At 53.0% G+C, this 13,732-nt stretch overlaps 1 protein-coding gene across 5 annotated transcripts in view; it reads left to right on the forward strand.

The window, feature by feature from the left end:
* Nucleotides 1–13,732, forward strand: part of MSI2 (musashi RNA binding protein 2) — a 367,561-nt gene that overhangs the window by 318,108 nt on the left and 35,721 nt on the right. For all 5 annotated transcript variants that reach the window (XR_008554705.1, XM_028154770.2, XM_008147737.3 and 2 more), the window contains 2 exons: nucleotides 3,185–3,299; nucleotides 10,547–10,621. Coding sequence is in view for 4 of the 5 variants with exons in the window: in XM_028154770.2 (XP_028010571.1) it covers nucleotides 3,185–3,299; nucleotides 10,547–10,621 (190 nt within the window). In the remaining variant the exon portion in view is untranslated. The remainder of the gene's footprint in view (nucleotides 1–3,184; nucleotides 3,300–10,546; nucleotides 10,622–13,732) is intronic.

Genomic DNA, 13,732 nt, shown 5'->3' on the forward strand with positions numbered 1-13,732 from the left:
ACATGAGAGACAGCAAGCCAGAGCCCCGCTGAGCCCACTCAACTCACAGAACCACGAGAAAGAATGATAAATTGTTGCTCGAAGCCACTAAGTTTGGGGTATTAGTTACGCAGCTGACGGGGACACAGCGTGTGGCCAGATGACCTAAGGATGTGACTTGGGCTTCGGAGACCAGCTGGGTTTTCCCCGTGTTGGTTCGGACTATAACTCGGGTTGTCCATGCCAAGTCCTCTGGTTTGCCCAGGGCCCGGTGGGAAGGTGGCAGAGTTGGGGGAGGGTTGGGTGTGACCCAAATGTGGTCTAACCCAAGAGGCTCCAGAGGCTGCCGGGCCCAGGAGTTACAAGGTCTGGTTGACGAATGAGGACTTGCCCTAATGCTAGGAGAACGTAACAGGTCGGTGCTTTTCAGAAGAATGAGGGCTCTCCGAGGTGGGGCTGCCTTATCTATCTTGGCGTCCCCCCAGCTCAGCACTTGCGGTGCTTGGAGTTGCTCAGCCCATTGAATTAAACAGATGGTCTCCTTGGCCGTAACGAGCATGTGAGTGAGTCCACGCTGTGTGTGGACCTTCACTGAGGCACCAGGGAAGATGGGACTGACCCTGATGCCCGCCCTAAGGACTGTCTGGTGGGGGAGACGAGGTTTCCTCCCGTGTGATGGGTGAAGGACATAGTTCCATCCTCAGCGAGCCCCTGACCCACTAGAAGGAACTTGCGATACAGAGGGTAGTTCTGCCTCTTTCCCCTTTTGTGTGTGTTCTTCATCCAACATCCTCAGAGGATCAGGGCTGGGTGGGCAGACCTCCTGGTCCTGAGACATCTTCCCAGAAGCCTTCAGTGCAGGCCAGGCAGGCTCCCTGGTGCGACTGCCGCCTCTCCCTGTCACTCAAGTGCCCGGGAGGTGCCGGGGTCCCTGAGAGAGTAGGCATGCCACATCCCCTGGCCTCAGGGAGTGCCCGTGGTTGGCACAACAGTGGTTGACAGAACCCACGCAGTTGGCGCTGCCCAAAACAACACCAGCGGAGACAGCAGAATTAAACAGAGCTGCCAGCCCTTCTCAGAGAGATGAAGAGTAGGTGGGTTTGTTTAAAATATTCCCATTACAGTCAGTTAACCTTTATGTTCCCTAAATGAAAATTGTATAAACCTGAAATTTTCGTTGATCAGGTTGCCTAGGAACAGGCAGCGGGTTTTCATAAGACAATGCAGTAGATTGTCACCGATAGGGCTATTAGGAAGTGAGCTGGTTAGCGGTATTATTCCGGATCCTGGTGTTATCGTCAGGTAATTATCTGTCTGCCTCCGCAGAGCACACCCTGCTCGGGCAGGCTCTTGCAAATGAGGTTTCTCAGCCTGCTTCTGAGTCCTGGGGGTGGTGGGACCTGGAGTCCAGGAGCAAATTGTCACACTAGGTTTAGGGGAGAAATCTGATACACCCAATTCTGATTTCTTTCTTTCTTTCTTTCTTTCTTTCTTTCTTTCTTTCTTTCATTTCAGAGAGAGGAAGGGAGAGGGAGAGAAGGATAGAAACATCAGTGATGAGAGAGAATCATTGATCGGCTGCCTCCTGGGCACCCCCCACTGGGGATCGAGCCCCCCACCCAGGCATGTGCCCTGACCTGGAATGGAACCAGGACTTCCTGGCTCATAGGTCGATACTCAATCACTGAGCTACACTAGCCGGGCTCTTTCTTTTTTTAACTTTTATTAGCACTTATTTTATGCTGAATTTACTTCCGGGTCATAAGTTTTTGATTCCTCAGTTCCTCTGGGATATCTTTTTCTTCTGTGCAACCTCCTCTTCCGTTTTAGGAACAATCTGCTCTTTTCAATATGGATCATCTCACTGGGGCAGGGAGAGCTCACGTAAGGGTTAATCCGCCCATGAGCTCTGTAAGTTCTGCACTGCATCTTGGGAGCTTTGTTCACCTGGATGTGCTCAGTGACCAGAGAGTCTACGTCTAAAGCCTTAAGCTCGGCGTTGCTTTCTGCATTCTTAAGTACATGCAGCAAAAATTCAGCACTCTTTCTGCGCCAGTGACCCTGCGCCCAGCCCCTCTCTTTGGCCTGGGCACGCCTACCAACCCCCCACCATTGTAACGACGGATGGCACACATTGCTTCTGTCTGGTGACTTCCTTCAGATGCTTGGTGGGTTTTCGGATATGCGTACCCTTGATGGTATGGGCAGTTTCAGGATCTCTGCCTCACCCTACGACATCCCATCTTCATCAGCAGTGGGACTGATCACTGGCTAACAGTGCCTGTTCCATTTATCTGTAAACTAAGAGCAAGTAATGCTGAGTAAGGGCCTAAGGAACCCTAGGAAAATATTGTAGGAACTTCAGCAGCAACAGTTTCACTTGTTTCCTGGGGTTTGCATTATATGTTATTTATATAGGTAGACATAGAGATGGGTAGATATAGATATATGTTGTTGAGTAAGTAACTTCTGGATGTGTGAGCAAAATAGGATTATGAAATATTGGAGGCGGAAGGAAACAGACATGATTATCAACCCCTTGAAGATGTGGTGCAAAATGAGAAACCTGTAATCCAGATGGGCAGAATCAGCGTTTAATTTTATTTCTTCCCTCGGGAGTGTGCCGGGGATAGTTTTATAGCGATCCATCCTTCAGGCCTGCCCCTGCCAGGATACGGTTTACAGCCGGTGACACAAGTCTTCTGACGCTCCGTTTTCTCATCTGTGAAATGGAACTAAGACTAACTGGCCTCTCTGTTTAATGAGAGGTGGAGTCAGATGGCCCGGTGTGAAGAGTCACTGACTGAAAGGAACCCACGAGGACTTTGTAAACATGTAAAGGTCCATCCAATCATGCAGGGTTGTTACTGTTCTCAGACACCACAAACAGCCCTGAGTGCCTCCTTGCTTCTCATGCCTTCTGCACACTCTGAGCTCCCAACCCACGCGTGTGTATCTTAAGCTTACGTCCGCGCTGCCCTTCCAAACCCAATTTCATCCTTGTAGGTTTTTCTGAAGCAGGATTTGCGCAAATGGTGTGTTTTCTTAAATATTTATTTTGCAGGCCATTTACTCTGCACGGCTATTTTTACAGTGAGTAAGGAGCAAGGCTAAAAATAACCCAGCTCGTAACCAGATCAGCTCTGCATTTGACATTTACGTGGAATTCATTTGCATCTCATTTGTTCGCCTTTCTGTTTAACAGGTAGAATGTAAGAAAGCTCAGCCGAAAGAAGTCATGTTCCCACCTGGGACAAGAGGCCGGGCCCGGGGACTGCCTTACACCATGGACGCGTTCATGCTTGGCATGGGGATGCTGGGTGAGTCTGGATGGGACTTGGGGACCCTGCAGGGTCACCATGGGCTGGGGGCTTTGGAAGCCTGCACCCACCTACCAGCTGGGCAAGCTGTTTACCTGTCTGGGCCTCAGTTTCCTTGTCTGTAGATGAGAATGACAATCCCCCTTGCAAGGCAATTGTGACTATTAAATGAGCAGAGATAGAGATGGATGGAGGGAGGGATAGATGGATGGAAGGATGGAGGGAGGAATGGAAGGATGAAGGGAGGGAGAGATGGGTGAATGGAGGAAGACAAGGAGGGAGGGAGGGAGAGATGAAGGGATGGGTGATTGGAGGGAGGTAGGGATGGATGGATGGAGAGATGGAGGAAGGGAGGGATGGATGGAGAGATGGAAGGAGGGAGGGAGGGAAGGAAAGGATGGAGGGAGGAATGGATGGATGGATGATCATCTTGTCTCATGCCTGGCTTATAGGAGGGACTAGATATTTTCTTTCTTTCCACCCCTTCCTTCAAAGGGAGGAAAAGTCACTCCCTCCCTCTGTCCCAGCCCTCTCTCCTAACTGGGAGTTTGTAAGGACCTAAGGACTCCTTGGCTGGCTGAACTTGTGTGGGCTGAGGCTACATCTTCTGAAACTTGAGAGAGGTGGGAAGTGGTGAGGGTGGGCGAAAATCCTGCCTATTTAAATGATTAACATTTTTCTCTTGGGATATCAAAATTTGCATTTTAATGGATGTTTTAAATAGCCTGTTTTATTCTTTATGTGGGGAAAAAAAAATAATGAAAGACAAGTGTGTTTGTCCTGGCAAAAAATGATCTCCCCTGGCTTTTAGAGAAATTGAGTTGCATATTATGCCCCTTCCTTAAAGGTATCTCTGTCCGTCCTGCGTAGATAATTGAAAATCTTGCTGCTTAAATGGCATGAAAGATGGAGAAAGCCGTGGAGTAGCATAATGGTGTGGGTTGCAGCAATAATTAGAAATTTCAAGGCAAGAGAACGGTATTTTAGTGCAAGTTATTGTGTGTCGGGAAAATATTAATTAAATGGGATAAATGGTAGTTATGCTAAAATCCCATTTAGGCACATGATCTGCCTAGTTTTAATGGGTTTTCATTTGGTTTGGCCAAGAGTCCCTCCTCTACATTGTTTGATAAGCTCTTTATGTATTTTCAGATTTGCTGCTGTTCAAATCATTCCTGGCTTAGTTTTACATTTGTAATAGTTTCCTGGGTCTCGTAAATTCTTGAAAATAATTTTTCTGAGGAAATGACGAGGGCAGGTAAAGTTATTCTGAGGAATTTAAAATGGAGAGAGATGCCATGAGGATATGGAAAACAACTGGGATGTTTATTCTCAAATTAGTATTTTTAGGTTTAATGGTGTCAAAGAAAAATCCCATTGTAAGTCTTTAAAAACTGGGGAAATGATTCTAAAACGTATCTGGAAGAAGAAACACTAAGAATAAATGAGAAAATCTGTTAAAAGGAGACATGAGAAAAGACTAGTTTGATGGAGTATACGAACATAGCACAAAACTGCAGTAATTAAAATAGTGTGGTATAGAGGAATGCATTTGTTAATGGAAAAAGTTAAAGAACCAGAACTAAATATATTTCTACGTAAGAGTGTAATTATTATAAGATTTTTAAAGAAATCAGTGAGGCCGAAACTGGTTTGGCTCAGTGGATAGAGCGTCGGCCTGCAGACCAAAGGGTCCCAGGTTCGATTCCGGTCGGGGGCACATGCCTGGGTTGCAGGTTCGGTCCAACCTGCAGGAGGCAGCCAATCAATGATTCCCTCTCATCGTTGATGTTTCTGTCTCTCTCTTCCTCTCCTTCTCTGAAATCAATAAAAATATATTTTTAAAAAAAGAAATTAGTGAGAATTATTTCCTGCTTGACTGCAAGGCACTTGTCTGGCTCTTATTTTAAATAACAATTTTTATTTGATCTTTACTCTGTGTTGCATACCAAAAGAAACTCTGAATGGCTTAAGTCTTTTAAAAGCTTAATGAGTTCAGTTCATTTCCACCTGCTGGCTTTTGGAGTCTGTATAAAGGCCTTCGGGCATGACATGGGAAGCTTTTTCAGGGTCCTGCCCCGCCTTTCTGAGTCTAACTCCATGCCCTTCACCCGTGTGAAGAATGGCCTGGGGTTTTTGCAGGAGAAGCAGAGGTGTGGAGCGAAGCCAGTTTACTCGTGTCAGTTGCCAAAAGAGCAAAGGGCTCAGGGTCCACGTCTCCATAGACACCCAAGCTTAATCCCTAAACAGAGGGCACCCATAATGGGAGCCACAGCAGGAGGGCCTTGTTGAATGCCTACTGTGCACCCAGCCCTGGGCTAGCGCTGGGAGACAGACATGTCCCTGACCTCATGGAGTTGCGGTCTAGTGAGAGAGACCATATTTAACAGCCAGTCACCCAGAAACCTAATCCTATATAATAAAAGCCTAACATGCTAAGTGTCCAACCGTTCGACTGTTCGACCAGTCACTATGACGCGCACTGACCACCAGGGGGTAGATACTCCGACCCGTAGGTTAGCTTGCTGCTGGGGTTCCAGCCTATCGGGAGTGGGGGAGATGGGCCAGACTCGCCCTGGAGTCCTTCCGAGGTTCCTTCCCGGCCTGATCGTGCCCCGGTGAGGTCCTTTGACTTCCGCCCAATCCCTGCAAGCCAGGCCGAGGGACCCCACCGGAGCACTAATCCATGCACCAGGCCTCTAGTCTGTCATAATAGAGAAAGTGACAGGGTGCTTTCAGAGAAAGTAAAGGGGAATAGAACCAGTCTGAGGAATCAGGGAACACTTCCCTGTGGAGGTGACATTTTAGGTGGAACGAGAAGAATGAGTAAACCAAGGGCCATCCAGACCGAAGGACCAGCCTTGGAATGCAGCGTTCCCTGACATGGGGGGTGGAGGGAGTGGCCGAGTGGCTCTGGGATTGGGTCCCCAGCCAGGAACCAGCTCAGCCCGAGGTCCGGCAGAAGGGGTGGATCAGCCAGGACCTGGGGACAGACTGACAATGTCACAGTCTGGTTGGCCTGTTGCCTCCCTGGCCAGGCCCGAGTCTCCCCCAAGGCTTCTCCAGTGCCCCTGCCAGAAGTGTCCTCCATTCTGCCCATTGGCACAGCTTGGCATCCTGGGCTCTGGGTGAGGAGGGTGCCTTCTGTGCTGTGACTGAAGCACTTGCTCCTTCCCTCTGAAGTGGTGGCTTTGGGAGAAGTCTAACCCTTCCGTGGGTCCCATCAGTCCCCTGGGCCCCCCTTCCTGGTGTGCAAGGCCTTCATGGCAGTCCTGGAACCACCACCATCGCCACCAACAACAATTTGGCTAACGATCTCAGCTCACGCAGAACATTTTTTAAAATGTATTGATGAATGGAATAAGATGAGGTTTCAGTGACTTAAACATTTTTGTTGAAAGGGCAGAAAAGGCACTGATAGGGCTTCTTAGAAGTGAGACTATAAACCATTAAAGTTTTTAAATCCATTCATTCAACAAATATTTACTGAGGGCCTGCTAAGTGCCAAGCCCGTTCTGGATGCTGGGACAGCCGTAGAGAATGAAGCCTGATCCCAGGGAGCTGACGTCTGGTGAGAGCAGACACACTGGTCGGCAAATGACCAGGACACTGCGGGACGAACTTTTAACTGTCCCTAAGACTTCTCCGTCGGCGGGGAGGCCTCATCACAGGAAGGCTGATGAGCGTATAGTTCCAGTTATTCTTTCTCAGTCTCTCTTGATGTGGCTGCAGACGTCCTTGGGGGGAGCCTACAGCTGTTTGGGTTTTAGCTTTCACAGCCTTTGACAGAATCATAGAATAATCGGCCCAGTGGGAATTCCTTAAAAAGAACGCAGGAGAGAAGAGGAGGGGTCAGGTCTCCCTGCCTCTGAGCCAGACAAAACGCAAATCAACTGAGGCCCTTAGCAAAGGTCTCCGTGCAGCACTCAGTCTATGTTCCACTTGCAGCAGCAAAGAGGTGCCCACGGTTACCAGCTCCATGCACCAGACTCTCTGGTTTTCCTCAATGGAAGTGGACTTAATAAAGCAAAAAAAAAAAAAAAAAAGTAATTATTGTTGATACAGTTGATTCCTCTTGGCCTTCTCCGCCACATCATCCTACTGCCTTGCCCTCTCCTGGCCTAGCCAGGCACACGCTCTAACAGGCTCATTACCAGGGCCGGAAAAAACTCCTCGTTGCTGAAGCCTTGAAAAGCCTCACCCTGCAGGCCCAAGTGGAGAGCCAGTTGCCCAGATGAAGGAAGCCAGAGGCCTTCTCGTCCAAGTCGTGCTGGGAAGCCCCTGTGAAACCCTGACCCAGCGTTCCCCGACGTGAAGCACCTCTGAAGTGGAGAAGGACAAGGCGCTGTAACCAGCTGGCATCCACTCACAGCCCAAGTGGGGATGGGCTGGAACTTATGGCCGCATGACTAGACTCCTTGTAATTTCTCCTGGGATTTGTCTTTCCCAAAAATAACCATGAGGTCTCCGCTTGTTCAGCTGTTTCCTGGTAAACAGAGGAAACACGGAATCCAGCCCCTCGTGTTCCTTTAGAGCCACACAGTCCACTGGAACGTCCCGTGACGTGGGAGGTGCCAGATCTGTGCCGCCCAGGTGGCCGTTGAGCACCGACGATGTGGCTCTCTTGTCGAAGAACTGAAGTTTTTGTTTTATATCATTTACATTAAATTTAAATTGGACAGCACAGGTCTGGGGGAGCTCCGTGATTCTGGATAATTCTGGGGCTGGGCACCTTGCAGACCTTTTGCCTGTGATCTGTTCTTGGCACTTGGAGTTGTATTTGTGTGCAGATCCCATGGCCAGTGTGATACCCCGGGCAGTGCCCTGCACCCCCACAGCAGGGGCCACACATCCACAGTCCCTTGTCTCTTGTCTCTCTCAAGTCGAGGGCCCAGTGGGAGCAACTCTCCGTGCCTCTGAGGAGCTGAGTAACGGAGCCGGGAGAGGCCCAGCCGTGTGCCCGCTGGCACACAGACATCTGAGGGTGGAGCCAAGCCCTAGAACCACACTTGGGAGAGCTCTGCCGCCTCCCCCAGAGGGGCCACGAAACTGAGCTGGCCGGCAAACTCAGATTCTACTGTAGACTTCTGAGTTTCTTTTTCCCGAGTGGAAAGCCTTTCTGTGAGAAAGGTGGCCATCCAGGCAGAAGGCTTGGTTTTTCTTTAGTGACAAGAGATAATTACTGTGGGATTGATCAGGCGTCCAGAGTACTGGAGCAAATAAATTGCGCAGCAGCCAGTGCAGGAGGGGCCCGGCTGCTAATGGAAGTGGTGGCTGGGTCACCTCCCCGTAATGTGGCCTGATGGAGCCGCCATACGGGCCTGCCGTAATGTGCTATTGATATGCAGCCAGTCCATTTCCCCGTGGGCCGGGGCCGGGAGCCGCTGGAGCAGAGCTGGGCTGCACAGCAGTAAATGAAGAGGAAAATTGAAGAAATGTTGTATTATAAATTTATGATTTCATCTGCCTGACCCAGAAGATGTTCGGCGATGGGGGGTGGTGATCAGACCTCCCCCCACCCCCACCCCCGACTCTGGCAGCTGCCAAATTCTCACCTTTGTTGTTCAGGAGACAATATTGACATCTCCAGGAAGATGGGGGTAAGGCCCCAATCCATGTGAACTTGACCATGCCTTTCCTCCTTCTTGTTGAAGACTTGCGAGTACGCCAGGAAGAAAGCGGATATAACGGAATCCTTCTGGTGGCCCACCCGAGTCAGGGAGGGACTGGGCGGTCCACCCCCCACACCCACACCCACCCGAGGAGTCTCGAAGGTGACATATGGGCTTGCAGTTTTGCTGTCAGATTAGCACTGAAATATTTAAGACCCCCAGCACAGGAGTTAGGAGAAAATGAGTCATTTTTCATGCGGAAAGGCCCCAGGCAGCAGTGACTTGGCTGCGTGCATGTAATCCGTTTATCAATATTGTTGAAATAATGGTATAAGAAATCTAGTGCTGAAAGATCTGATTTGATCGCAGGTGATTAATTCAGAGGAGAATTGAGCTGGCCAGCCGTGAAATAAGTTCCCAAGAAGCAGCCTGTGTGTGTGTGTGTCCACTCAAGGCCGCCCCGTCTTGGTCCCTGTCCCTCGTCTCTGCCCCTCTGAGTCTCGCTTGGGTCCTGCTCCTCAGCAGTCGGGTCAGCCTGTCTCGTCTGGGCAGCCTCAGAGCAGGAGGAAGGCCTTTGCTGCTCCCATGAAGGGAGGGAGGCCTCTCTCCAAGACTCACAGAGAAGGGGCACCAGGTGATGGGCAGCCAACAAACAGCCACAGACAACCATCTCAGAGGTCAAAGCCAAAGTCAGGCTGGTGGAGGTGGCAGGGTAGGTGGTAGGGTGAGAACCCCACGTGGAAGGAGACCACGTGAGCCTGGCAGGGTGGGCACCGTGGGCCTCCTGTGGCCGGTGGAAGTTCAGTCCAGGAGGCTACACCAGCCTCCTCTGTAGCTGGACCAAGAGGCAGGGATGTAGAGGGAAGTGTCCTGAGTGACATCTCATAGCAGGAAAGAGAAGGCCACACCACCACCCAGATTTTCATCTGCACCCCATGCCCAGCATGCACCCTCAGTTCACCCATCACCCCCTAGCTTGCCTGCTGGGTCAGATGTCTGGAAAATAGATGGTTGCTACAAAATGCCTGTCGAGACATGTGACACGGGCTTCCGGATTTGGGCGAAGCTTTGTGGTGCACATCTGAACACAACCAGCCCCTCACTGTTCTCTCGGGAATATTCTGGTGCCTCGTGGAGTGTGTGTGCTTGGACGTGGGCCTGGGGGCCCACCTCCTCTGGACCCACATGGCTCGTCAGGCCCAGTGTCAGCCCTGAGTTTCCCCCCTAACCTGTGAGCCCTGAGGACACAGGCCGAGTCTGGGCTGGCGCTGCCCGCTGCCTTGGAGGACTTCAATCTCCCAGTGTCAATAGCTTTAAGGTAAAGTACATTCAGGCTAAGCTCTCCAAATGTCAGAGCCAGGCACGGGCCGAGTTTGGTGCTAATGCCTGGCATTTACTCTGCAGGTCAACAAAGCCGTGGGCTTTGGGGCTCTCTCTGCCCAAACGCGGGTTAATTACCAGCAGGCTGACGGCAGCGGCCCCAGCCCGGGGAGAGAAGTGACCTGCCCAGGGTACAGACCCTCAGGGGAGACGGTCATTCCGTGGAGGAGTCACTCAGGCTGTCCCCTCGCCCTCCCTGCGGTCCCGCCAGACCGAGGCGGCTGTGCTAACAGGACTGCTTTCTCTGTGTTCAAGGCTACCCCAACTTTGTGGCGACCTACGGCCGCGGCTACCCCGGATTCGCTCCCAGCTACGGCTATCAGTTCCCAGGTGAGTGTCTGTCTCCGGGGGCTTTAGAAACCTGGGCTGTGGGCTGCACTTGGGGGGAGGGGAACCCCTAGAGAGAATACAACTCATCCATCCATTCAAGTAGCGGCCTATGGGTGCTGATTTCAAATCCACTTCACCCAGGGGCGGGGGCAGCTCAGGCTATGACTGACTGGAGTTTCCACGGGCCTGAGAGTGGCAGCTTTTTAGGGGGAAGGGAGACTGAGGAGGCGCCCTCCCCCTGCTCATCCTCCTTTGTCGGATGCCTGTTGAGAGAGTCTCTCACTGGGGACTGAGCTCTCAGCCAGTGTTCTTTCCCCCTCTTTCTCGCCCTGCCTGCTGTCCATGTCTCCCACCCTCCCCGCTCCAGCTCTGTCCTGAGCCTTCCTGTCCTGGTGAATGCTGGCTGTGCTGTTGGGGTTGGCGTTTGCTGTCGGTCTTGGGAGAGTGTTTAGGTTCTCCCTCCCCTCTGTGTGGGTGTCAGAGACTCCAGGCCGAGCCCACAGTGATGTGTCCAGGCTGCTGCAGCCCCCTGGTAGCTGGGAGGCCCGGGACCCCACCCCAGGTGGCAGCAGGGTAGGCATGATCCTGGAGGGGTGGGGGAGCGGTGCTAAAGGAAGGGAGACTTTCTGGCACTTGGCTTTTCCCCTGAGCCGGGGGGTGCTTGGGGTGTCTGTGTACCAAGCACAGTGGGGTTTCTGGAGAACCCCAGGAGTGGAGGTTTTGTCTTCTTGGGTTCTGTGCTGGGGGAGGAGGCTCCGTGGGGAGCTGGGCTTCAGGCGGAGTTTCCCTCCTGGGTGGTCACCCAGCCTAGATCGGAGGCCGGGAACCTCCGGCTGAGATGCAGGAGGAACGTGACCTAGCCCGAGAGGACTGTTCTGAAGCCACCGAGGTGGGGTGTGTGCAGGGCTCGGCCAGCGTTTGATTCGGGGTGTGTGGGGGGGGACAGGTCGGGAGGCCTTTGGGACCCTTAGAGCCGTGCCTTATGGGAGACAGAGCCCTAGGCTGTGCATGGCCGTGGGCAGGTCGCTCCGTCTCTGGACCTCGCTTCTGTCTCCTGTGGATGAGTTTGTGCAGAATGGTCACTGAGGTCTGTGCACCTTTCTGATTGTAGGGTGAGGAGGTGTCGGAGCAGAAGTTCTAGATGGAGGAGTTGGGGGGGGGGTCCCCCATGAGTGTGTCCCCTTCCCTGGGGCTGGGCAGTTTCTCTGGCAGACGGCCGCTTCGGTGGCTGCGGGCTCCCAGCAGGATGACAGACACCACCCCCAGAGCAGCCGGGGCTGGGCCGGGCGCTGGTCTGGAGTCCGCTCGGTCTGAGCCTCCATTAGACTTCCTCGGTTACAGGTGGGGCGCCAGGGCCCAGTGAGGTAGAGCCCTGCTCCGGGGCAGGGCCAGGGGGTCCAGGGGGCCTGGGCCTTACGTGCTACCCACCGCTCGCTCTCTAGCGTCCTTCTGTCCAGTATGATCCCACTGCCACTGTGGCTACTAAAATTTAGATTGAAAGTAATTAAAATGAAGTAAAATGAAAATTTCAGTTGCTCAGCAGTCACATGTGACTGGTGGCTACCATCAGTGCAGAATACAGAACATTTTCTTCACAACAGAAAGATCATAAAGGAAGAGTGTGTTATGGTGGGAGGTCTCGTTACACACACGCGCGTGTGCGCACACACACACACACACACACACACACACACGTGTGCACTGTCCTCCTCGGGGAGCCCCGAGTGCCACCATCCCCGTTCCCCATTCCTTTCCAGCCTGCTCAGCCCCACAGCTGGTGGCAATCTCAGGCAGCCTTCCCTCCCCTGCTCCCTTCCTAGAGGGAAGGAGAGACCCGGCTCGCACCCCTGGCTCCCTGAGAGCACCCTGTGCGCCTGGCGCAGCCACCTCCTTCACAACCAGGCTGCCATTGCCCCCTTGGCACAGCACTCAGCCCAGGAGGACAGAGTTGGGGGATCCTAGCATGGGGTGATTTGGGGGTGACAACATGGGCCCCATGTCTCTGAGAGCCAGCCCAGGAAATGTCTGGTAGAACTCTGTCTCAGGGACCTGCATCCCTGGGTCTGCCCTAAACAGATGGAGATGCACAAGTAACCAACTGAGGCTGGAGAATGAGGTGGGGCTCCCCCAGGTGCCCATCCTATAAGCCAAGGCTTTGGGAACGGAGCAGGGGCTGGGAACGGCCAGGGAATGGGCAGTGACCATGCCCAGGGCCCATTTGTTTATCATGGTCAGCAGGTCCCACGGCTTAACAATCAGATGGGTTTGAAAGGGGCAGAAACCAGACATCAAAGCATCCAGACAGGCTCGCTGACCCATGAGACTTGGCTGTTCTGTTCTTTCCCGGCCATCAAATTGTTCAGATTCCCATCCCACTTACACCCGCGAAGCCTCTTGTTTGTCCTCACCAGTGGCCATCAGGGGCCCCCAGAGTGCGGCCGCCTGCTCTCAGAGGTTCAGGGTGTGGCGTGGCCTTGGGCCCCGAAGCGGTGGCCCTGCGACTGCACCCCGCCCTTCACAGCCCTCCACCCAGGAGCCAGGCTGGTTCGGGTCCGTCCCCTGCGGCCCGGAGGAGCCTCTGTGGAGAGGTGGCTCTGTCTGTTCCCAACACCTCCCCAAGCAGCCTAGGGTTCCCCACACCTGGGGAGTCCCTGGGACTTCCCAGCGAGACCTCACGAGCGGTGTCTCCCTGAGAACCAGACTGGACCCTCTAGAGCCTGGGCTGCAGGCAGGGCCCCGTGAGGGAAGCTTGGCAATGTCCTGACATCTGTCTCTTGCCTTGTGTCAGTGAGGAATGTTCTAGTAGATCTGGCCTAGAGGGCTCCCTGCCCATCAGGCTGCCTGTGGACCCCTCCCCGTGCCTTGGGTCCTGTGAGTCGGATATCAGCACAGCTGTCCCGCCACCACCAACCTGTCCTGCTGTTTCATCCTCGTGGCCTCTCTCTTCCACGTGCTCACTGTGCCCACCTCCCCCACCTCCCACCTCCAGTCTCTCCCACGATGCGCGTGGATCCTGCACACACACCCCACCCCCACCCCCCGCCCCTCTGACTCCCTCCTAGTGGGACAATTGGAGGTAGCTAACGGACAGAAACGGAAGACACCCAGGTC

The sequence above is a fragment of the Eptesicus fuscus genome, chromosome 20 (assembly GCF_027574615.1).
Source record: "Eptesicus fuscus isolate TK198812 chromosome 20, DD_ASM_mEF_20220401, whole genome shotgun sequence".
Classification (NCBI taxonomy): domain Eukaryota; kingdom Metazoa; phylum Chordata; class Mammalia; order Chiroptera; family Vespertilionidae; genus Eptesicus; species Eptesicus fuscus.